The 22,655-nt window shown below is 55.9% G+C and overlaps 2 protein-coding genes and 1 long non-coding RNA gene across 3 annotated transcripts in view; 2 read left to right on the top strand and 1 right to left on the bottom strand.

Annotated features, from left to right (window-relative positions):
* Positions 1-308: 308 nt before the first annotated feature.
* On the bottom strand, positions 309-1,930 carry NDUFB11 (NADH:ubiquinone oxidoreductase subunit B11). The gene is made up of 3 exons (XM_074531124.1): positions 1,736-1,930; positions 1,032-1,162; positions 309-513 (listed from the first exon to the last, which is right to left on the bottom strand). The coding sequence occupies exons 1-3, from the start codon at positions 1,886-1,888 to the stop codon at positions 390-392; spliced, it is 408 nt and encodes a 135-aa protein (XP_074387225.1). The 5' UTR covers positions 1,889-1,930; the 3' UTR covers positions 309-389.
* Positions 1,931-2,156: 226 nt separating this feature from the next.
* Positions 2,157-22,655, top strand: part of LOC141726336 (RNA-binding protein 10-like) — a gene marked incomplete at its 3' end in the record, with an annotated part of 40,090 nt that continues 19,591 nt past the window's right edge. Inside the window, 10 exon segments of the mRNA XM_074531123.1 lie at positions 2,157-2,258; positions 2,553-2,714; positions 4,221-4,377; positions 6,605-6,799; positions 9,933-10,002; positions 13,589-13,662; positions 15,503-15,589; positions 18,837-18,897; positions 20,667-20,825; positions 22,224-22,384. Of these exon segments, the coding sequence (XP_074387224.1) occupies positions 2,698-2,714; positions 4,221-4,377; positions 6,605-6,799; positions 9,933-10,002; positions 13,589-13,662; positions 15,503-15,589; positions 18,837-18,897; positions 20,667-20,825; positions 22,224-22,384 (981 nt within the window).
* On the top strand, positions 2,721-4,208 carry LOC141726339 (uncharacterized). The gene is made up of 3 exons (XR_012577613.1): positions 2,721-3,223; positions 3,972-4,078; positions 4,121-4,208. It is a non-coding gene; the product is annotated as an uncharacterized LOC141726339 (long non-coding RNA).

The raw sequence follows: 22,655 nt of genomic DNA, 5'->3' as shown, positions 1-22,655 counted from the left end.
CAGGTTATGTGGGACTTGAGTGGCTCTAGGGGGCCATGGGGGTCTTACAGGGGCTCTGGGGAGCTACAGGGGAACCTGGGAGGGGCCGTGAGGACCAGGGCGTCATTTCCGCGTGGTGTCGCTGCCTGGTGACGTCATGGAACCGCAGGGTCCCCTGGGAGATGTAGTCTCTTGAGAAGCGATGCGAATCAGTGGAGGCCAGAGCGCCATTTCCGCGTGGTGTCGCTGCCTGGTGACGTCACCAGGCCGCAAGGCTCGCTGGGAGATGTAGTTTCTTCTTCCTCCCCCCAAAATCAAAGGCGCAGGAGTCGGGAGGAAACCAGAACTTTATTCACAAACCAACACCGGACTCCGGGGTCACTCCGGGGGGACGGCTGAGGGTCCGAGGGTCACTCCGAGGGGGGCAGGGGGAGACACTTGGGGTTGTAGTAGTTGGAGGTGAGCAGGGGCTCCCCACGGCACTCCCGCTCCCGCACCAGCCTCTCGGCCTCACGCCGCGCCCACTGCTGCAGCCTGCGGGGTAGGGGGTGGACAGGTGAGCCCCACACTTCGGGGATCCGTGGGGACATCCCAAACCCCCTGCCAGGTCTCCAAATTCCTCCCTCCTCAAAGGCCCAGGTGTCTCTATAGGTCCCTATACGCCCCCCAGAGTCCACCTTAACCCCCCTCAGCCCCCCTATAGCCCCCCACGGGCTCTGTAGCCCCCTAAATCCTCTCCCACGTCCCCAAGGGCTCCTATAGACACTCCCAAACCTGCCAAGGGCCCTATGGATCCCAAAACCCCCCAAAGATTTCATAGAAACCCCTGTAGGGTGTACAAGGGGTCTTGTTGGTCCCCAAATCCCCTTGGAAGGTCCTACAGAACTCTCAGGAAACCCAACAACACCCACAACCCCCACAAAAAAATCCTATAAACCACAAACATGTAGGGAGGCTATCGAGAGGCTCTCAACTACAAGCTTCCCTTGGGGCTGTCACCGTCCCCCCTTCACCATGGGGGGTTTCCCAGGTGAAACCCCACAATCACGGACCCGTGGTCAGGCAGGTAATGGACGAAGACGGAGCCCAGGACGATGGCGATGGAGATGCCGGCCAGGAAGGCGGCGCGCATGTTCAGCACGTCGGCGTCGGGGTCGGACGAGAAGCCATGATAGTCGGGGTTCTGTGTGGGGAGGGTTGTGTGAGCCCCCTGTCCCGTCCAGGCATGTCCCACCCGCTCCTCCAGGATCTCCAGGTGTGTCCCAACCCCTCCTCCATGACCTCAGGTGCGTCCCAGCCCCTCCTCAGGAGCACAGGGCCTGAGGAACCACCTGAGCCCCAACCCCAGGTGTGTTTTCCTCCTAAATCCCAGCACTGGCTACGCCCTTTCCTGGCCCCGCCCATCTGAGACACACCCATGGGTTCCAAATATGTCCCCTCATTCGGGCCAGCCCACGCCCGCTCCGGGCCCCTCCCTTTTACAACCACACAATTCTGCGCACGGTGAGGCCACGCCCTAAATTAGGCCCCGCCCACGAAGTCACGCCCATTCACAGATCCTTTAAACTCCTAAAGCCCCGCCCACAGCATTTACACCACGCCTATTCCAGCTAGGCCACGCCCTTTCCAGTCATGTATATTAAACCCCACCCAAGAGTAACCCCGTCCCAAGCCACGCCCCTCCACAGACCACGCCCACCCACAATCCCCACACGACCCCCGCCCCGCCCCTCCCGCTTTGCCCTTGGCTGCTCACCTTCCTCTGCGCCACCAACATCGGCTCCTCCTCGTGCGCGTCGGCCCCGAGCGGCCGCGGCAGCGCCACAGCCCCGGGCGACCCCGCCGAGCGGCCCCGTGCCCCGGCGGGCAGCGCCCGCAGCGCCCGCAGCGCCCGCCACAGCGCTGCCATCTTGCCCCGCCGCTCTGCCTCGCCTCTTCCGCTCAATCCGACCAATCGCGACCTCGCATTGGCGTTTCGTCCCGCCCCCGCATCGTGCAGCCAATCAGAACTCTGCACTTACCTTGTCCCGCTCACACATTATTAATGACCCCACCTACTTTTGGTCTGCAACTAATCACATCCAGCCGTAGTGCTGCACCGCCTACTCTACAGTATGAACCAATAAGAACGGGGAGTTTTCGGACTGGCGGGAGTGTTGACCAATGGGAGCGCGGCGAGGGCGGGCGCGCGGGACGGGCCCGACAGAGCGGGAGCGGCTCCGCCATTTTGGTGCCGGGGAGCGGCGGCGGCGGCGGCGCTGGGCAAGGTCGGGACGGCGGTGAGGGGCGGGACGGGCCCGAACGGGATGGGGAGGGGTCTGCCGGGAGGGGAGGGGCTTAACGGAAGGGGAGGAGCTGACCGGGAGGGGCGGGACCGACCGGGAGGGGCGGGGCTGAACAGAGCTCCCGGTGCAGTTTGTGAGGGAGGGGGGTGTGAGAGCGGGACTCGGGGCTGGAATTTTCATGCTAATTAAGGGGTGGGGTGGTGTATGCTAATTAGGAGGCGTGGTATTATATGCTAATTATGGGCGGGGTATCAGGGTGGTCATGTCTCCTCCTTCTCTCCTGCACAGGGCCCAGTGCCTCCCAGTTCATCCCAGTTCCATCCTCGTTTCCCCAGTTTGCCATAAAATTTTCCAGTCGTTCCTCCCAGTTCCTCCCAGTTCCTCCCAGTTCCTCCCAGTTTTAGCAGTCGCTGCCCTCACAGGTGCAGGCACCATGGAGTACGAACGCAGGTGAGGGGGGACCTGGGGACCCCCAAAATTCGGGACTGGGGTAGGGGGAACATCTGGGCAGCTCTTGAGGACCCCAGGAAATTAAATTTAATTTTTTGGGTAGGGAGGGGACGTTTGGGAGCCCCTCAGGGGGCATTTGGGGATCCCATGGCGGGGTGAGGGGACATTTGGGGACTTTGGGGACCCTGGAGGTTGGAAGGAGCCATTTGGGGTCCAGATTTGGGGTCAGATTTAAGGTCCAGGATTTATTGTGTAGATTTGTTGTGCAGATTTCGAGTCCAAGATTTGGGGCCCAGGATTTGAGATGCAGATTTGGGGTACAGATTTGAAGTATACAAATTTGGGGTGCAGGATTGTGGGTGCGGGATTTGGGAGGCAGGATTTGGGATCCAGATTTGGGGTGCAGGATTTGAGATCCAGCTTTGGGGTCCAGTATTTGGGGTGCAGATTTGGAGTCCAGAATTTGAGGTTTAGATTTAAGGTCCAGGATTTTGGGTCCAGTATATGGGGTGCAGATTTGGGGTCCAGATTTGGACTCCAGAATTTGAGGTCCAGATTTGGGATCAGGATTTGGGGTGCAGATTTGGAGTGCAGGATTTGTTGTGCAGATTGGGGGCCCAGGATTTGGTGTCCAAATTTGAGGTGCAGATTTAAGGTCCGGGATTTGGGGCCCAGATTTGGACTCCAGAATTTGAGGTCCAAATTTGTGGTCAGGATTTAATATCCAGATTTGGGGTCAGGATTTGAGATCCAGCTTTGGGGTCCAGTATTTGGGGTCAGGATTTGGGGTGCAGATTTGGACTCCAGAATTTGAGGTCCAGCTTTGGGGTCCAGTATTTGGGGTCAGGATTTGGGGTCCAGGATTTGAGATCCAGCTCTGGGGTCCAGTATTTGGGGTCAGGATTTGAGATCCAGCTTTGGGGTCCAGGATTTGGGATCAGGATTTAAGGTGCAGATTTAATGTCCAGGATTTGGGGTCCAGATTTGGACTCCAGAATTTGAGATCCAGATTTGGGGTCAGGATTTAATATCCAGATTTGGGGTCCTGGATTTGAGATCCAGCTTTGGGGTCCAGTATTTGGGGTCAGGATTTGGGGTCAGGATTTGGGGTGCAGATTTAAGGTCCAGGGTTTGGGGTCCAGGTTTGGGAGCCAGGATTTAAGGTGGAAGATTTCAGGTCTAGATTTGGGATCAGGATTTGGGGTGCAGATTTGTCGTGCAGATTTGGGGGCCCAGGATTTGGGGTCCAAATCTGAGGTGCAGATTTAAGGTCCAGGATTTGGGGTCCAGATTTGGACTCCAGAATTTGAGATGCAGCTTTGGGGTCCAGTATATGGGATCAGGATTTGGGGTGCAGATTTGTCGTGCAGATTTGGGGGCCCAGGATTTTGGGGTCCAAATCTGAGGTGCAGATTTGAGGCCCAGGATTTGAAGTTCAGATTTTTGGGGACCCCCCCAGAGCTCTGGGCCCTCCCTGACCCTCACCCCCTCCCCTCACCCACCCAGGGGTGGCCGTGGGGACCGCACGGGGCGTTATGGGGGCGCCCCTCCCCCCTCCGAGGACGGCTCCCGCACCCAGCGGGATCACGACTATCGCGACATGGACTACCGGGGCTACGGGGGACCCCCCGAGGGACCCCCCAATGCCGGGACCCCCCCTCAGGTGCGTGTGGGGAGCCTGTTGTGTTTTATTTTTTATTTCCTTTTGGGTTTAAATGTGTGTTTTGTTTGCAGTTAGGCATTTCTTTTTATGTAGTTTTCCGAGTTATGAGTTTTGGAGTGTGCTAATGCAATGAACTAAAAATATAATAAATATGTAAGTGTGTTAAATAGGCAAATGTAATTAGCAAAAATAAAATAATAAGAATGTATGCTTTGTTTGCAACTAGATATTAAATACTTGTTTTTACGTATTTTATAGATAGCTTTGTATTGTAATATGTAGGTAGTAGATATTAGGTGTTCATTTTAATGTGTTTTATAAGTTACGAGTTTTGCTGTTGGCATAATGTAATGAGCTAAAAAAATATTAAATATATAAATATGGTAAATAACCAAATATAATTAGTAATTATAAAGCAGTAAAATATATATAAATATACTTAAAATAATTATAGTAAATGCAATAAATATAATTTTCGTAAGGTCTTTCAGAGAAAAACTGAATACAACAAACTAAAAATATAATAAATACATAAATGTTATAAATAGGCAAACGCAATTAGCAAAAATAAAATAATAAGAATGTGTGTTCTGTTTGCAATTAGATATTAGATATTTGTTTTTATGCATCTTATGTATAGCTTTGTATTGTAATGTGTAGATATTAGGTATTCATTTTAATGTGTTTTATAAGTTATGAGTTTTGGAGTGTGCTAATGCAATGAACTAAAAATATAATAAATATGTAAGTGTGTTAAATAGGCAAACGTAATTAGCAAAAAAAAATAATGAGGATGTATATTTTGTTTGCAATTAGATATTAGATATTTGTTTTTATATATTTTATAGTTACTTTTGTGTTGTAATATGTAGATATTAGATATTAGGTATTCATTTTAATGTGTTTTATAAGTTATGAGTTTTGTTGGTCGCATAACGTAATGAGCTAAAAAACCATTAAATATATAAATATGGTAAATAAGCAAATATAAATAGCAATAATAAAGCAATAAAAATATATAAATATACTTAAAATAATTATAATAAATGCAATAAATATAATCTTCACAGGGTCTTTCAGAGATAAACTGTTTAATTAAGAAATGGTACTTGAATTATTTATATTTCTAATTCAGCACCTAACTGTACCTCATAATATAAAGTTTTTTATGTAATTTCAAAATTTTTCTTAATTTTTTAATGAAGAAGGTGAAGAACAAGGATTAGGTCTCATTTTAAAATTTTAATTTTATATACGTAGTATTGTAGCATAAAACTTTGAACTGTAAGGGTTTTTTTGTATGATATTACATGCTTTTATTGAAGTTATACACTTATAATTTCAAGTTTTTTGTTTGATTTTGGAAGTTTTCTTTATGTTTTCCGGTTAGATGCCGTGTTTTCTTGAGAGTTAATATTTTTTAGTACAGAAAATATAAAATTCTATAAAATTCCCAGCGGCTAGGGCTGTAACATGAGTAATTTCAAAATTTTTTTTAATTTTCTAATGAAGAAGGCGAAGAACAAGGATTAGGTCTCATTTTAAAATTTTAATTTTATATATGTAGTATTATAGCATAAAACTTTGAGCTGTAAGGGTTTTTTTGTATGATATTACATGTTTTTACTTAAGTTATACGCTTGTAATTTCAGGATTAGGTCTCATTTTAAAATTTTTATTTTATGTAAGTAGTGTTATAGTATAAAACTTTGAACTGTAAAGGTTTTTTTGTATGATGTTACATGTTTTTATTTAAGTTACACGTTTATATTTTCAGGTTTTTTGTTTGAGTTTTGAAGTTTTCTTTATGATTTCAGGTCAGATGCCGTGTTTCTTTGAGAGTTAATATTTCTTAGTACAGAAAATATAAAATTCTATAAAATTCCCAGCGGCTAGGGCTGTAACATGAGTAATTTCAAAATTTTTCTTAATTTTCTAATGAAGAAGGCGAAGAACAAGGATTGGGTTTCATTTTAAAATTTTTATTTTATATATGTAGTATTATAGCATAGAACTTTGAACTGTAAGGGTTTTTTTGTATGATATTACATGTTTTTATTTAAGTTATATGCTTATAATTTCAGGTTTTTTGTTTGATTTTGGAAGGTTTTTTTATGATTTCAGGTTAGATGCCGTGTTTCTTTGAGAGTTAGTATTTCCAATATAAAATTCTATAAAATTCCCAGGGGCTCGGGCTGTAACTTGACCCCTCCCTCCCCTGTTCCAGGGCTCCTACGAGAGCTCGGAGCCGCCCCGGAAGCGGGATCCGCCCCGGGATCCGCCCCGGGAGCCCCCGGCGCTGCCGTTCGGCGCCGACGGCGATTACCGGGACCAGGATTACCGGGAGGGCGCCGAGGAGGAGCCGCGCGCCAGCACCATCGTCATGCTGCGCATGCTGCCCCAGGCGGCCACCGAGAATGACGTGAGCCACGCCCCCACACCCCCGAGGCCACGCCCTCTCCCCGGGGTGACCACGCCCCCAGCTCGGATGGCTCCGCCCCTCTTCATCATGGCCCCGCCCCCCAATCTGTGCTGGCACTTCTGACTTCTGGGATGGCTCTGCCCCCTCCTGGGGTGGCCACGCCCCTCTTCACAAGCCCCACCCCTTCCTATGATGTCACCACTCTCTTCTGGGATGACCACGCCCCCAGCTCAGATGGGCACACCCATCTTCATCATGGCCCCACCCCCAGCTCAGTTGGCCCCACCCCTTTTCATCATGGCCCTGCCCCCAGCTCAGTTGGCCCCACCCCTTTTCATCATGGCTCCACCCCCAGCTCAGTTGGCCCCACCCCCAGCTCAGTTGGCCCCGCCCCTTTTCATCAAGGCCCTGCCCCCAGCTCAGTTGGCCCCACCCCTTTTCATCATGGCCCCACCCCTTTTCATCATGGCCCCACCCCCAGCTCAGTTGGTCCCAACCCCTTTTCATCATGGCCCCGCCCCCAGCTCAGTTGGCCCCACCCCAGCTCATTTGGCCCCACCCCTTTTCATCATGGCCCTGCCCCCAGCTCAGTTGGCCCCACCCCTTTTCATCATGGCCCCACCCCCAGCTCAGTTGGCCCTGCCCCTTTTCATCATGGCCCCGCCCTCAGCTCAGTTGGCCTCACCCCTTTTCATCATGGCCCCACCCCCAGTTCAGTTGGCCCCACCCCTTTTCATCATGGCTCCACCCCCAGCTGGGATGGCCCCTCCCCACCTACAATACACTGTCCCAATCTGGGATGGCCACGCCCCTTAGCTTAGATAGCCCCACCCCTTTTCATCTTGGCCCCGCCCCCCCATCTGTGCTGGCGCTTCTGACTTCTGGGATGGCTCTGCCCCCTCCTGGGGTGGCCACGCCCCTCTTCGCAAGCCCCACCCCTTCCTATGACGTCAGCACTCTCTTCTGGGATGGCCACGCCCCCTAAGTCAGATGGGCACACCCATCTTCATCATGACCCTGCCCCCAGCTGAGTTGGCCCCAACTCCTTTTCATCATGGCCCCGCCCCCAGCTCAGTTGGCCCCACCCCTTTTCATCATGGCCCCACCCCCAGCTCAGTTGGCCCCACCCCTTTCATCATGGCCCTGCCCCCAGCCAAGTTGGCCCCACCCCTTTTCAGCAAGGCTCCACCCCCAGCTGGGTTGGCCTCTCCCCACCTACAATACACTGTCCCAATCTGGGATGGCCACGCCCCTTAGCTTAGATAGCCCCGCCCCTTTTCATCTTGGCCCTGCCCCCATCTGTGCTGGCACTTCTGACTTCTGGGATGGCTCTGCCCCCTCCTGGGGTGGCCACGCCCCTCTTCACAAGCCCCACCCCTTCCTATGACGTCAGCACTCTCTTCTGGGATGGCCACGCCCCCTAAGTCAGATGGGCACACCCATCTTCATCATGACCCTGCCCCCAGCTCAGTTGGCCCCAACCCCTTTTCATCATGGCCCCCCCCCCAGCTCAGTTGGCCCCGCCCCTTTTCATCATGGCCCCACCCCCAGCTCAGTTGGCTCCACCCCTTTTCATCATGGCCCCGCCCCCAGCTCAGTTGGCCCCAACCCCTTTTCATCATGGCCCCACCCCCAGCTCAGTTGGCCCCGCCCCTTTTCATCATGGCCCCGCCCCCAGCTCAGTTGGCCCCACCCCTTTTCATCATGGCCCTGCCCCCAGCTCAGTTGGCCCCACCCCTTTTCACCATGGCCCCGCCCCCAGCTCAGTTGGCCCCAACCCCTTTTCATCATGGCCCCGCCCCCAGCTCAGTTGGCCCCAACCCCTTTTCATCATGGCCTTGCCCCCAGCTCAGTTGGCCCCACCCCTTTTCATCATGGCCCCACCCCCAGCTCAGTTGGCCCCGCCCCTTTTCATCATGGCTCCACCCCCAGCTGGGATGGCCCCTCCCCACCTACAATACACTGTCCCAATCTGGGATGGCCACGCCCCTTAGCTTAGATAGCCCCACCCCTTTTCATCTTGGCCCCGCCCCCATCTGTGCTGGCACTTCTGACTTCTGGGATGGCTCTGCCCTGTCCTGGGGTGGCCACGCCCCTCTTCACAAGCCCCACCCCTTCCTATGATGTCACCACTCTCTTCTGGGATGGCCACGCCCCCTAAGTCAGATGGGCACACCCATCTTCATCATGGCCCTGCCCCCAGCTCAGTTGGCCCCAACCCCTTTTCATCATGACCCCACCCCTTTTAATCATGGCCCCACCCCCAGCTCAGTTGGCCCCACCCCTTTTCATCATGGCCCCACCCCTTTTAATCATGGCCCCACCCCCAGCTCAGTTGGCCCCAACCCCTTTTCATCATGGCCCCGCCCCCAGCTCAGTTGGCCCCACCCCTTTTCATTATGGCCCCACCCCCAGCTCAGTTGGCCCCAACCCCTTTTCATCATGGCCCCGCCCCCAGCTCAGTTGGCCCCACCCCTTTTCACCATGGCCCTGCCCCCAGCTCAGTTGGCCCCACCCCTTTTCATCATGGCTCCACCCCTAGCTGGGATGGCCCCTCCCCACCTACAATACACTGTCCCAATCTGGGATGGCCACGCCCCTTAGCTTAGATAGCCCCACCCCTTTTCATCTTGGGTCCATCCTCATTTGTGGTGGCACTTCTGACTTCTGGGATGGCTCCGCCCCCTACCTGGCATGGCCCCGCCCCCTAGCTCGTATGGCCCCACCCCCTTCATCCTGGCCCTGCCTCCATCTGTGGTGGCGCTTCTGATTTCTGGGTGGCTCCACCCCCATCAGGAATGGCCCCGCCCCTCATACAGTAGCCCTGTCCAAATTTGGGATAGCCCCACCCCCTATCTGGGATGGCCCCGCCCCCTGCCGTGATGGCCCCATGTTCCCTCCAGGCACTGTCCCCATGTCCTAGGTGACATGGCGGCTGTCTTGTGTCCCTGTGGGTGGTGTCCCCCTGTGCCTGTGGGTGACGTCACGGTGTCCCCATGTCCCTGTGGGTGCTGTCCTGTGTCCCAGGTGACACGGCCACTGTCCCCGTGTCCCCATGGGTGCTGTCCCCGTGTCCCCATGGGTGCTGTCCTATCTCCTGTTGACGTGTCACTGTGTCACCGTGTCCCCACAGATCCGGGCACAGCTGCAGGCGCAGGGGGTGCAGCCCCGTGAGGTGCGGCTGATGCGCAACAAATCCTCAGGTGAGTCTGACCTGGGCCCTCCCTGCTCACCTGAGCCCCTCCCTGCTCACCTGGGCCCTCCCTGCTCACCTGGACCCCTCCCCTGCTCACCTGGGCCCTCCCTTGCTCACCTGAGCCTCTTCCCTGCTCACCTGAGCCCCTCCCTGCTCACCTGAGCCCTTCCTCTTCTCACCTGGACCCCTCCCCTGCTCACCTGGGCCCTCCCTTGCTCACCTGAGCCTCTTCCCTGCTCACCTGGACCCCTCCCTGCTCAGCTGGGCCCCTTCTGCTCACCTGAGCCCTTCCTGCTCACCTGAGCCCTCACCTGGGCCCTTCCTGCTCACCTGGACCCCTCCCTTGCTCACCTGGACCCCTCCCCTGCTCACCTGAGCCCTTCCCCTGCTCACCTGAGCCCTTCCTGCTCACCTGGGCCCTTCCTGCTCACCTGGACCCCTCCCTGCTCACCTGGACCCCTCCCTGCTCACCTGAGCCCCTTCCTGCTCACCTGAGCCCCTTCTGCTCACCTGAGCCATCACCTGGGCCCTTCCCCTGCTCACCTGGACCCCTCCCCTGCTCACCTGGACCCCTTCTGCTCACCTGAGCCCTCACCTGAGCCCTCACCTGGGCCCTCCCTGCTCACCTGAGCCTTCACCTGAGCCCTTCCTGCTCACCTGGGCCCCTTCTGCTCACCTGGACCCCTCCCCTGCTCACCTGGGCCCTTCCTGCTCACCTGGACCCCTCCCCTGCTCACCTGGGCCCTTCCTGCTCACCTGGACCCCTCCCTGCTCACCTGAGCCCTCACCTGGGCCCTTCCCCTGCTCACCTGAGCCTCCCCTGCTCACCTGGACCCTTCCCCTGCTCACTTGGGCCCTTCCCCTGCTCACCTGGGCCCTTCCTCTTCTCACCTGGACCCCTCCCCTGCTCACCTGAGCCCTTCCCCTGCTCACCTGAGCCCCTTCTGCTCACCTGTGCCCTCCCTTGCTCACCTGAGCCCTTCCTGCTCACCTGGGCCCTTCCCCTGCTCACCTGGGCCCTCCCTGCTCACCTGGGCCCTGCCTGCTCACCTGAGCCCTCCCCTGCTCACCTGAGCCCCTTCTGCTCACCTGAGCCCCTCCCTGCTCACCTGAGCCCTCACCTGGGCCCTCCCCTGCTCACCTGAGCCCTTCCCCTGCTCACCTGGGCCCTCCCCTGCTCACCTGAGCCCCTCCCCTGCTCACCTGAGCCCCTTCTGCTCACCTGAGCCCCTCCCCTGCTCACCTGTGCCCTCCCTTGCTCACCTGGGCCCCTTCTGCTCACCTGAGCCCTCACCTGGGTCCTCCCCCTGCTCACCTGAGCCCTCACCTGAGCCCTCCCTGCTCACCTGGGCCCTGCCTGCTCACCTGGACCCCTCCCCTGCTCACCTGGACCCTCCCTGTTCACCTGAGCCCCTCCCTGCTCACCTCAGCCCTCACCTGAGCCCCTCCCCTGCTCACCTGAGCCTCCCCTGCTCACCTGAACCCTCCCTGTTCACCTGAGCCCCTCCCTGCTCACCTCAGCCCTCACCTGAACCCTCCCTGCTCACCTGAGCCCTTCCCCTGCTCACCTGGACCCCTCCCCTGCTCACCTGGGCCCTCCCTGCTCACCTCAGCCCTCACCTGGACCCCTCCCCTCCTCACCTGGACCCCTCCCCTGCTCACCTGGGCTCTCTTTAGGCTGGGGGGCACCTGGGTCCCTTGGAGGGGGGAAGGTCCCTGCCCATGCCAAGGAGCACCCAGGGGGGGTGGTCCTGTTCCTTAGGGGCACCCAGGGGTGCTGGTCCTAGTTCTAGGGGCACCCAGGGGTTTCTGTCCCTTCCCTAGGTGCACCCAGGGGTGCTAGTCCCTTTCCTAGGAACCCACCAAGGTGTCTCTCCTCTCTTTAGGGGCACCCAGGGGTTTCTGTCCCTTCCCTAGGGGCACCCAGGGGTGCTGGTCCCACTTCTAGAGGCACCCAGAGATGTCTCTCCTCTCTTTAGGGGCACCCAGGGGTGCTGGTTCCATCCTTAGGGGCACCCAGGGGTGCCAGTGTCATCTTTAGAAGCACCCAGGGGTGCTTCTGGCAGGCTTAGGGGGCACCCAGGGGTGCTGTACTGACCTCAAAGGGTACCAGGGCTGCTGATCCCATTCCTAGGGGCACCCAGGGGTGCTGGTCTTCTTCTTAGGGGCACCCAGGGGTGCCTGTGTCCTTCTCAGGAGCACCCAGGGGTGCTGATCCCTTCTCCAGGGACACCCAGGGGTGTCAGTTCCCTCCCTAGGGGCACCTAGGGGTGCCTGTCCTCTCTCTACTGGCACCCAGGGGTGCTGGTCCCATCCCCAGGGGCACCCAGGGGTGCCAGTGTCATTTCTAGGAGCACCCAGGGGTGCCTGTCCCCTCCCTAGGGGCACCCAGAGGTGCCGATCCCTCCCAAGGGGCACCCAGGGGTGCCTGTCCCCTCCCTAGGGGCACACAGGGATGTTTCTGCCAGGCTTAGGGGGCACCCAGGAGTGCTGGTCCCATCTCTAAGGGCACCCAGGGGTGCTGCACCGGACTGGAAGGGCATCAGGGCTGTTGATCCCATTCCCAGGGGCACCCAGGGGTGCTGGTCCCATCTCTAGGGGCACCCAGGGGTGCTGCACCGGACTGGAAGGGCACCAAGGCCACTGATCCCGTTCTCCAGGGGCACCCAGGGGTGCCAGGTTTGTCTTTAGGGAGCACCCAGGGGTGCCTATTGTGTCTGTAGAAACACCCAGGACTGCCTGTCCCCTCCCTAGGGGCACCCAGGGGTGCCTGTCCCCTCACTAGGAGCACCCAGGGGTGCTGATCCTCTTCCCAGGGGCACCCAGGGGTGCCAACATCGTTTCTAGAGGCACCCAGAGATGTCTGTCCCTTCCTCAGGAGCACCCAGGGGTGCTGATCCCCTCCCTAGGAGCACCCAGGGGTGCTGATCCCTTCCCTATAGGCACCCAGGGGTGTCAGTTTAATCTTTAGGGGCACCCAGGGGTGCTTTTCCCCTTCTCAGGAGCACCCAGGGGTGCTGCGCCCCACTCGGGGGGCACCCAAGGCTGTAGATCCCATTTTAGGGGCACCCAGGGGTGCCACTCTTGTCCTTAGGGAGCACCCAGAGGTGCTCTTTGCCTCCTGAGGAGCACCCAGGGGTGCTTGTCCCTTCTTAGGAGCACCCAAGGGTGCCAGACCCTTCCCCAGGGGCACCCAGGGGTGCCAGAACCTTTCCCAGACCCTTCCTCAGGAGCACCCAGGGGTGCTGAGCCCAGCTTTAGGGGCACCCAGGGGTGCCAGACCCATCCCCAGGAGCACCCAGGGGTGCTGAGCCCAGCTTTAGGGGCACCCAGGGGTGCCAGACCCATCCCCAGGAGCACCCAGGGGTGCTGAACCCAGCTCAGGGAGCACCCAGGTTCTGGAGGGGCACCAGGACCACCCTTAGCCTTCACCTTTGGGGTCCCCTGGGGGGGTTCCAGCACCACCCATGGGTGCCCTGCTCCAATCCCAGCGGGTCCCTGGGTACCCTGTCCCCCTCCCCCCTCCACCCCAGGGGGTCCCAGAGCACCCATGGGTGCCCCCCATCCCCCCCTCCCCCCGTGGCCCGTTCCAGGTCAGAGCCGTGGATTCGCCTTCGTGGAATTCCATCACGTGCAGGAGGCGGCCAGGTGGATGGAGGCCAACCAGGTGGGGGAGGGGCCAAGAAAAAGGGGGAGGGGCCACTAAAAGGGGGAGGGGCCAATGAGAAGGGGAGGGGTAATAAAAGGGGGAGGGGGTCAATGAGAAGGGGAGGGGCAATAAAAAGGGGAGGGGTCAATTAAAAGGGGGAGGGGTGAGGGAATTGCCAACAGGTGAGGGAGCAACCAAAAGGGGGGAAGATTGAAAGAGGGAGGGGCCAATGGAAAGGGGGAGGGGCCAATGGAAAGGGGGAGGGGCCAATGAAAAGAGGGTGGGGCAATGAAAAGAGGGAGGGGGCAATGAGAAGAGGGTGGGGCCAATGAAAAGGGGGTGGGGCCAATGAGTAGGAGGTGGGGCAATGAAAAGAGGGAGGGGCCAATGAGAAGAGGGTGGGGTCAATGAAAAGGGGGTGGGGCAATGAAAAGAGGGAGGGGCCAATGAGAAGAGGGTGGGGCCAATGAAAAGGAGGTGGGGCAATGAAAAGAGGGAGGGGCCAGTGAGAAGAGGGTGGGGCCAATGAAAAGGGGGTGGGGCAATGAAAAGAGGGAGGGGCCAATGAGAAGAGGGTGGGGCCAATGAAAAGGGGGTGGGGCAATGAGAAGAGGGAGGGGGCAATGAGAAGGGGGTGTGGCAATGAAAAGAGGGAGGGGGCAATGAAAAGGGGGTGGGGCAATGAAAAGAGGGAGGGGCAGAGGGTGTGGGGGAGATGCTCAGTGGGTGGGGGAGGGACAGAGTCTATGGGGTGATACTGGTCTGTACTGGTTTGTACTGGTCCATACCAGTCTGTACTGGTTTGTACTGGTCCATACCAGCCTGTACTGGTCCATACCAGTCTGTACTGGTTTGTACTGGTCCATACCAGTCTGTACTGGTCCGTACTGGTCTGTACTGGTGGCTGTGTCCCTGCAGTCAGGGATGGGCACAGGGGCCTCGTGCGTGTCCCAGTGTTCCCAGTCCAGCTGCTGGTGCCACCTGGGATGAGCTCTGGTGCCCCCCCAAATTCCAGCCCTGGCACCTCCTGGTGCCCCCAAATTCCCGTCCTGGTTCCCCCCCCTCATCCCAGTCCTGGTGCCCCCCAGTTTGTGTCCTGGTGCCCCCCCAGATTCACATCCTGGTGCCCCCAAGGTTCCTGTCCTGAGGCCCCTGAATTCCACCCCTGGTGCCCCCCAGATTCACATCCTGGTGCCCCCGTGGTGCCCCCATGGTTCTTGTCCTGGTGCCCCCCAATTCCACCCCTGGTGCCCCCCAGTTCCACCCCTGGTGCCCCCCCAGATTCACATCCTGGTGCCCCCCTGGTGCCCCCCTGGTTCATGTCCTGGTGCCCCTCAGTTCTACCCCTGGTGCCCCCAGTTCATATCCTGGTGCCCAGCTTGGTGCCCCACTGATTTATGGCTTTGTGCCCCCCTGGTGCCCCTCAAAATGAGTCTTGATGTGCCCAGATTGCAGCCCTGGTGCTCCCCTGGATTTGTGTCCTGGTGCCCCCCAGTTTTACACCCTGGTACCCCCCAGGTGCCCCCCAGATTCATGTCCTGGTGCCCCCCAGCTGTCCCTGAATTTCAACCCTGGTGCCCCCCAGTTCCAGCCCTGGTGCCCCCCAGATTTGTGTCCTGGTGCCCCCTCAGGTGCCCCCCAGTTTCACACCCTGGTGCCCCCCAGGTGCCCCCAAATTCCAGCCATGGTGCCCCTCAGGACATGTTCTGGTGTCCCCACCTCAAACCTTGGTGCCCCCCAATTCCAGCCCTGGTGCCCCCCCAGATTCATGCCCTGGTACCCCCCCTGTGCCCCCCCGGGCCAGGTTGGGGTCACCCTGACTCACCTGTGCCCCCCCTGACCCCGCTGTGCCCCCCAGGCCGGGCTGACCCTGCTGGGGCACCGCGTGTCCCTGCACTACAGCGACCCCAAACCCAAAATCAACGAGGACTGGCTCTGTGCCAAGGTGGGTGGCACTGGGGTGGCACTGGGGGTTACTGGGAGGCACTGGGGGACACTGGGAGGCACTGGGGTGGCACTGGGGGAAACTGGAAGGGCACTGGGAGGAACCAGAATGTCCTTGGGGGAGCACTAGGAGGGCACTGAGAGGTACTGGGAGGGCATTGTGGGGCACTGGGAGGGCACTGGGAGGCACTGGGGGGCAATGTGGGTGGCACTGGGAAGGTGCTGGGGGGCACTGGGGGGACTGGGAGGGCAATGGGAGAATGCTGGGGGACACTGGGAGGACATTGAAGGGCACTGGGGGGCATTGTGGGGCACTGGGAGGGCACTGGGAGGCACTGGGAGAGCATTGAAGGGCATTGGGTGGCACTGGGTGGGCGCTGGTGGGCAATGTGGGGGTGCTGGGGGGTACTGGGAGGCACTGGGGGTTACTGGGAGGGCACTGGGGTGGCACTGGGGTGGCACTGGGGGTTACTGGGAGGCTCTGGGGTGGCACTGGGGGAAACTGGAAGGGCACTGGGAGGGACTAGAATGGCCTTGGAGGGGTACTGGGTGGCAGTGAGGGACACTGGGAGGGCACTGGGGGGCAAAGTGGGGGTGCTGGGGGCACTGGGAGGACATTGAAGGGCACTGGGAGGCGCTGGGGTGGCACTACGGGGTACTGGGAGGTACTGAGAGGCACTGGGGGAACTGGAAGGGCACTGGGAGGGATTAGAATGTCCTTGGGGGGGCACTAGGAGGGCACTGGGAGGGGGCACTGGGAGGATGCTGGGGACACTGGGAGGGACTGGGGGACACTGGGAGGACATTGAAGGGCACTGGGTGGCACTGAGGGGCACTGGGAGGGCGCTGGGGGCAATGTGGGGGTGCTGGGGGGCACTGGGAGGGCATTGTGGGGCACTGGGAGGGCACTGGGGGGGTACTGGGAAGTAGGGGAGACAGTGGGAGGGCATTGGGGGGACACTGGGGGGTTACTGGGAAGGCGCTGGGGGGACTCTGGGAGGACGCTGGGGGGCAATGTGGGGGTGCTGGGGGCACTGGGAGGGCATTGGGGGGCACTGGGAGGGCACTGGGAGAGACTGGGAGGGCACTGGAGGTTACTGGGAAGACACAGGGGGATACTGGGAGGGACTTGGGGGACACTGGGAGGGCACTGGGAGGGCAATGGGAGAACATTGAAGGGCACTGGGTGGCACTGAGGGGCACTGGGAGGGCGCTGGGGGGCAATGTGGGGGTGCTGGGGGGCACTGGGAGGGCATTGGGGGGCACTGGGAGGGCACTGGGGGAAATTTGGGGGGTCCATGAAAGGATTTTTGGGGGGTTCCTAGGGGAGGTTGTGAGGGGATTAAAAGCTTTTGGGGTGTTGCATTTTTGGGGTGTTGCATTTTTGGGGTGCTCTGGGGATGGGTTTGGGGGGGGGTCCAGAGTGTTTTTGGGGTTTGGTGGTTTTGGGGTGGGACAAATTTGGGGTGCAGTGGATTTTGGGGTGCTGTGGTTTGGGGGGAGTTGGGGGCAGTTTTGGGATGTGACACTTTTGGGCCTGTGACATTTTTGGGGGTGTGACATTTTTGGGGTGCTGTGGTTTTGGGGTGCTGTGATTTTGGGGTGCTGTGATTTTGGGGTGCAGCAGTTTTGGGATGTGACATTTTTGGGGTGCAGCAGTTTTGGGATGTGACATTTTGGGCTGTGACATTTTTGGGGGTGCTGTGATTTTGGGGTGCAGCAGTTTTTGGGATGTGACATTTTTGGGGTGTGACATTTTTGGGGTGTGACACTTGTGGACTGTGACATTTTGGGGTGCTGTGATTTGGGGGTGCTGTGGTTTTGGGGTGCAGCAGTTTTGGGATGTGACATTTTGGGGGATGTGACATTTTTGGGGATGTGACATTTTGGAGTGCGATGGTTTTGGGGTGCTGTGATTTTGGGGTGCTGTGATTTTGGGGTGTGACATTTTTGGGGCTGTGACATTTTGGAGTGCAATGGTTTTAGGGATGCTGTTATTTTGGGGTGCAGCAGTTTTTGGGATGTGACATTTTTGGGCTGTGACATTTTGGGGTGCTGTGATTTTGGGGTGCTGTGATTTTGGGGTGCAGCAGTTTTTAGGATGTGTGACATTTTTGGGGGTGTGACACTTTTGGGATGTGACATTTTGGAGTGCAATGGTTTTTGGGGTGCTGAAGTTTTGGGGGAGTTGGGGGCAGTTTTGGGGTGTGACACTGTTGGGCTGTGACATTTTGGGGGTGCTGTGATTTTGGGGTGCTGTGATTTTGGCGTGCAGCAGTTTTAGGATGTGATTTTTGAGGGTGTGGCACTTTTGGGGATGTGACATTTTTGGAGTGCAGTGGTTTTGGGGTGCTGTGATTTTGGGGGTGCTGTGATTTTGGGGTGCAGCAGTTTTGGCATGTGACATTTTTGGATATGTGACATTTTGGGGTGCTGTGATTTTGGGGTGCAGCAGTTTTGGGCTGTGACATTTTTGGGGGTGTGACATTTTGGAGTGCGATGGTTTTGGGGTGCTGTGATTTTGGGGGTGCTTTGATTTTGGGGGTGCTGTGATTTTGGGATGTGACATTTTGGGGTGCAATGGTTTGGGGTGCTGTGATTTTGGGGTGCAGCAGTTTTGGGATGTGACATTTTTGGGGATGTGACATTTTTGGGGTGTGACACTTGTGGACTGTGACATTTTGGGGTGCTGTGATTTTGGGGTGCAGCAGTTTTTGGGATGTGTGACATTTTTGGGGGTTTGACATTTTTGGGAGTGTGACATTTTTGGGGATGTGACATTTTGGAGTGCGATGGTTTTGGGGAGCTGAGATTTTGGGGTGCTGTGGTTTTGGGGTGCAGCAGTTTTGAGATGTGACACTTTTGGGGCTGTGACATTTTTGGGATGTGACATTTTGGGGTGCTGTGATTTTGGGGTGCAGCAGTTTTGGGATGTGACATTTTTGGGGGTGTGACATTTTTGGGGGTGTGACATTTTTGGGGCTGTGACACTTGTGGACTGTGACATTTTGGGGGTGGTGTGATTTTGGGGTGCTGTGATTCTGGGATGTGACATTTTTGGGGCTGTGACATTTTTGGGGATGTGACATTTTGGGGGTGCAATGGTTTTGGGGTGCTGTGATTTTGGGGTGCAGCAGTTTTGGGATGTGACGTTTTTGGGGTGTGACATTTTTGGGCTGTGACATTTTGGGGGTGCTGTAATTTTGGGGTGCAGCAGTTTTGGGATGTGACATTTTTGGGGTTCCCAGTGCGGGGTGCAGAACTTCAAGCGCCGTGAGAAATGTTTCAAGTGTGGCGTCCCCAAAGCCGGTGAGTGACCCCAAATCCCGAGGTTTTTACCCCAAAACTTTGGGGGGATCACCCCCAAAATGCCCTGAACTTCCCCAAAACTCTGCAGAATTATTGGGGTGCTTCCCAACATACTGGAGACCCCCTGGATTTGGGGTTGAATCCCTGGTTTTGGGGTTTGATCCCGAAATTTGGGGTTTTTTTGGGAAGGGTGAATCCCTGATTTTGGGCTGGTCCAATCCCTGATTTTGGGGTTTTTGGGGGGTTCAGTTTCTGATTTTGGGGTTTTTTTATGGATTCAATCCCTGATTTTGGTGGTTTTTGGGGGGGTTCAATGCCTGATTTTGGGGTTTTTGAGAGGTTCAATCTCTGATTTTGGGGTTTTTTATGGATTCAATCCTCGATTTGGGTTTTTTTTTTGAGAAGTTCAAATCCCTGATTTTGGGGTTTTTTATGGATTCAATCTCTGATTTTGGGATTTTTTGGGGGGGTTCAATCTCTGACTTTGGGGTTTTTTTGGGGTTTCAATCCCTGATTTTGGGATTTTTTGGGGGGGTTCAATCTCTGGGGTTTTTTTTTGGGGTTTCAGTCCCTGATTTTTGGGGATTTTTTTTTGATTCAATCCCTGATTTTGGGGTTTTTTGAGAGGCTCAATCCCTGATTTTGGGGATTTTTTGGGGTTTCAATCCCTGATTTTGGGTTTTTTTTGGGTTTCAGTCCCAGATTTTGGTTTTTTTTGAGAGGTTCAATCCCTGATTTTGGAGTTTTTTTGGGATTCAATCCCTGATTTTGGAGTTTTTATGGATTCAATCCCTGATTTTGGGGTTTTTTTTGGGATTCAATCCCTTTTTTTGGGGTTTCAATCCCTGATTTTGGAGTTTTTTTGGGATTCAATCCCTGATTTTGGGTATCTTTGAGAGGTTCAATCCCTAATTTTGGAGGTTTTTTGGGGTTTCAATCTCTGACTTTGGGGTTTTTTATGGATTCAATCCTCGATTTGGGTTTTTTTTTGAGAGGTTCAAATCCCTGATTTTGGGGTTTTTTTGGGATTCAATCCCTTTTGTTGGGGTTTCAATCCCTGATTTTGGGTTTTTTTATGGATTCGATCCCTGATTTTGGGGTTCTTTGAGAGGTTCAATCCCTGATTTTGGGCTTTTTTGGGGTTTCAATCCCTGATTTTGGAGGTTTTTTTGGGATTCAATCCCTGACTTTGGGTTTTTTGAGAGGTTCAATCTCTGATTTTGGGGATTTTTTGGGGTTTTTTGGGGTTTCAATCCCGGATTTTGGGGTTTTTTTTTGGGATTCAATCCCTGATTTTGGGGTGGTCCAATCCTAAATTTGGGTTTTTTTGGGGGGTTCAGTTTCTGATTTTGGGGTTTTTTTATGGATTCAGCCCCTGATTTGGATTTTTTTGGGGGGTTGTGTCCCTGATTTTGGGGTTGTTTATGGATTCAATCCCTGATTTTGGAGTTTTTTATGGATTCAATCCCTGATTTTGGGGTTCTTTGAGAGGCTCAATCCCTGATTTTGGGCTTTTTTGGGGTTTCAATCCCTGATTTTGGGGTTTTTTTGGGACTCAATCCCTGATTTTATGGTTTTTTATGGATTCAATCCCCGATTTGGGGTTTTTTTGGGGGAGGGTTAATCCCTGATTTTGGGGTAGTCCAATCCCTGATTTCGGGATTTTTGGGGTTTCAATCCCTGATTTTGGGAGTTTTTTATTGATTCAATCCCGATTTTGGGTTTTTTATGGATTCAATCCCTGATTTTGGGTTTTTTTCGGGGTGCAGAGGCCGAGCAGAGGGGTCCGGGGGGTCCCCGGCCGGAGCTGGTTCCAGGTGGGGGTGGGGGGCTCCTGCCCCTCCCCCAACCCTACGGCCCCACCCTGGGGGGTCCCCCCGGGGGGTCCCAGGGGGGCACCGAGCCCGGAGCCGACAACGCCAACGACAGTGAGTGCGGGGCTGGGGGGTTGGGGGATTTTTGGGTGGATTTTTGGGATTTTTTTGGGGATTTGGGGAGAATTTTTGGGGATTTCGGGAGAATTTTTGGGGATTTTTTTAGGGAATTTTTTAGGGAATTTTTGGGGATTTTTTAGGGAATTTTTAGGGATTTTTTAGGAATTTTTTAGGATTTTTTAGGGAATTTTTTTGGGTATTTTTTAGGGAATTTTTTAGGGAATTTTTGGGGATTTTTTAGGGAATTTTTGGGGATTTTTTAGGGAATTTTGGGGGATTTTTTAGGGAATTTTTTTAGGATTTTTTAGGGAATTTTTTGGGGATTTTTTAGGGAATTTTGGGGGATTTTTTAGGGAATTTTTGGATTTTTTAGGGAATTTTTTTGGATTTTTTAGGGAATTTTTTGGGGATTTTTTAGGGATTTTTTTGGGAATTTTTTGGGGGTGGATTTTGGGGTGAATTTGTGGGTTTTTGGGGGGGGTTTGGGGAGTCTGGGGTTTTTGTGAGGAGGGGCTGAAGGGGATCTTGGGGGAGGGGCTGGAGGGGTTCAGGTGTTGCCCAGGTGTTTCTTCAGGTGTCCCAGCGTCCTCCTGGTTGTGCCCAGGTGCCCCCAGGTGTGCCCAGGTATGCCCCTGGTGCCCCCAGGTATCCCCAGGTGTGCCCTGGGGTATCCCCAGGTGTGCCCAGGTGTGCCCAGATGTGTTCCCAGGTATCTCCAGGTGGTTCCAGCTGCCCCCAGGTGTGCTCAGGTGTGCCCAGGTGTGCCCAGCTGCCCCCAGGTGTGCCCAGGTGTTCTCAGGTGTACCTCCAGGTATCCTGAGGTATCCCCAGGTGTCCTCAGGTGTGCCCAGCTGTGTCCCCAGGTGTGCTCAGGTGGTTCCAGGTGCCCCCAGGTGTGCCCAGATGTGCCCCCAGCTATCTCCAGGTGTTCCCAAGCAGTTCCAGGTGCCCCTAGGTTTGCCCAGGTGTGCCCAGCTGTGCCCCTAGGTGTGCTCAGGTGTGCCTCCAGGTATCCTGAGGTATCCCAGGTGTCCTCATGTGTGCCCAGGTGTGCCCCCTAGGTATCTCCAGGTGTTCCCAGGTGTGCCCAGCTGCCCCCAGGTGTGCCCAGGTGCCCCCAGCTGTGCCCCCAGGTGTGCCCAGGTGTTCCCAGGTGTACCCCCAGGTACTCTGAGGTAACTCCAGGTATCCCCAGGTGTGCCCAGGTGCCCCCAGAGGTAGTCAGGTGCCCTCAGGTGTGCCCCCAGGTGTCTCCAGGTGTTCCCAAGCGGTTCCAGGTGCCCCTAGGTGTGCCCAGCTGTGCCCCCAGGTGTTCCCAGGTGTGCCCCCAGCTGTGCCCAGCTGTGCCCAGGTGTGCCCAGGTGTGCCCAGGTGCGCGTGCTGTCCCCCCAGCCATCATCCTGCGGAACCTGCACCCCCAGAGCAGCCTGGAGTCCATCCTGGCCGCCCTCGCTCCCTTCGCCGCGCTCTCGGCCGCCAACGTGCGCGTGATCAAAGACCGGCAAACGCAGCTGAACCGCGGCTTCGCCTTCGTGCAGCTCAGCACCATCGTGGTACTGGGGCAACTGGGAGGGACTGGGAGGGACTGGGAGAGACTGGAGGGGCTGGGAGGGGCTGGGGAACTGGGGGACACTGGGAGAGACTGGGGGAAACTGGGGGAAACTGGGGGGACTGGGGGAAATGGGGGCGTGATCAAAGATCGGCAAACGCAGCTGAACCGCGGCTTCGCCTTCGTGCAGCTCAGCACCATCGTGGTACTGGGGGAACTGGGAGGACTGGGAGGGACTGGGAGGGACTGGGAGGGGCTGGGGGGCTTGGGGACAC

This window comes from Zonotrichia albicollis, chromosome 34 (genome assembly GCF_047830755.1).
Source record: "Zonotrichia albicollis isolate bZonAlb1 chromosome 34, bZonAlb1.hap1, whole genome shotgun sequence".
Lineage (NCBI taxonomy): Eukaryota > Metazoa > Chordata > Aves > Passeriformes > Passerellidae > Zonotrichia > Zonotrichia albicollis.
Note: the sequence above shows the minus strand (reverse complement) of the source record. Positions and strands in the feature narration are given on the sequence as shown.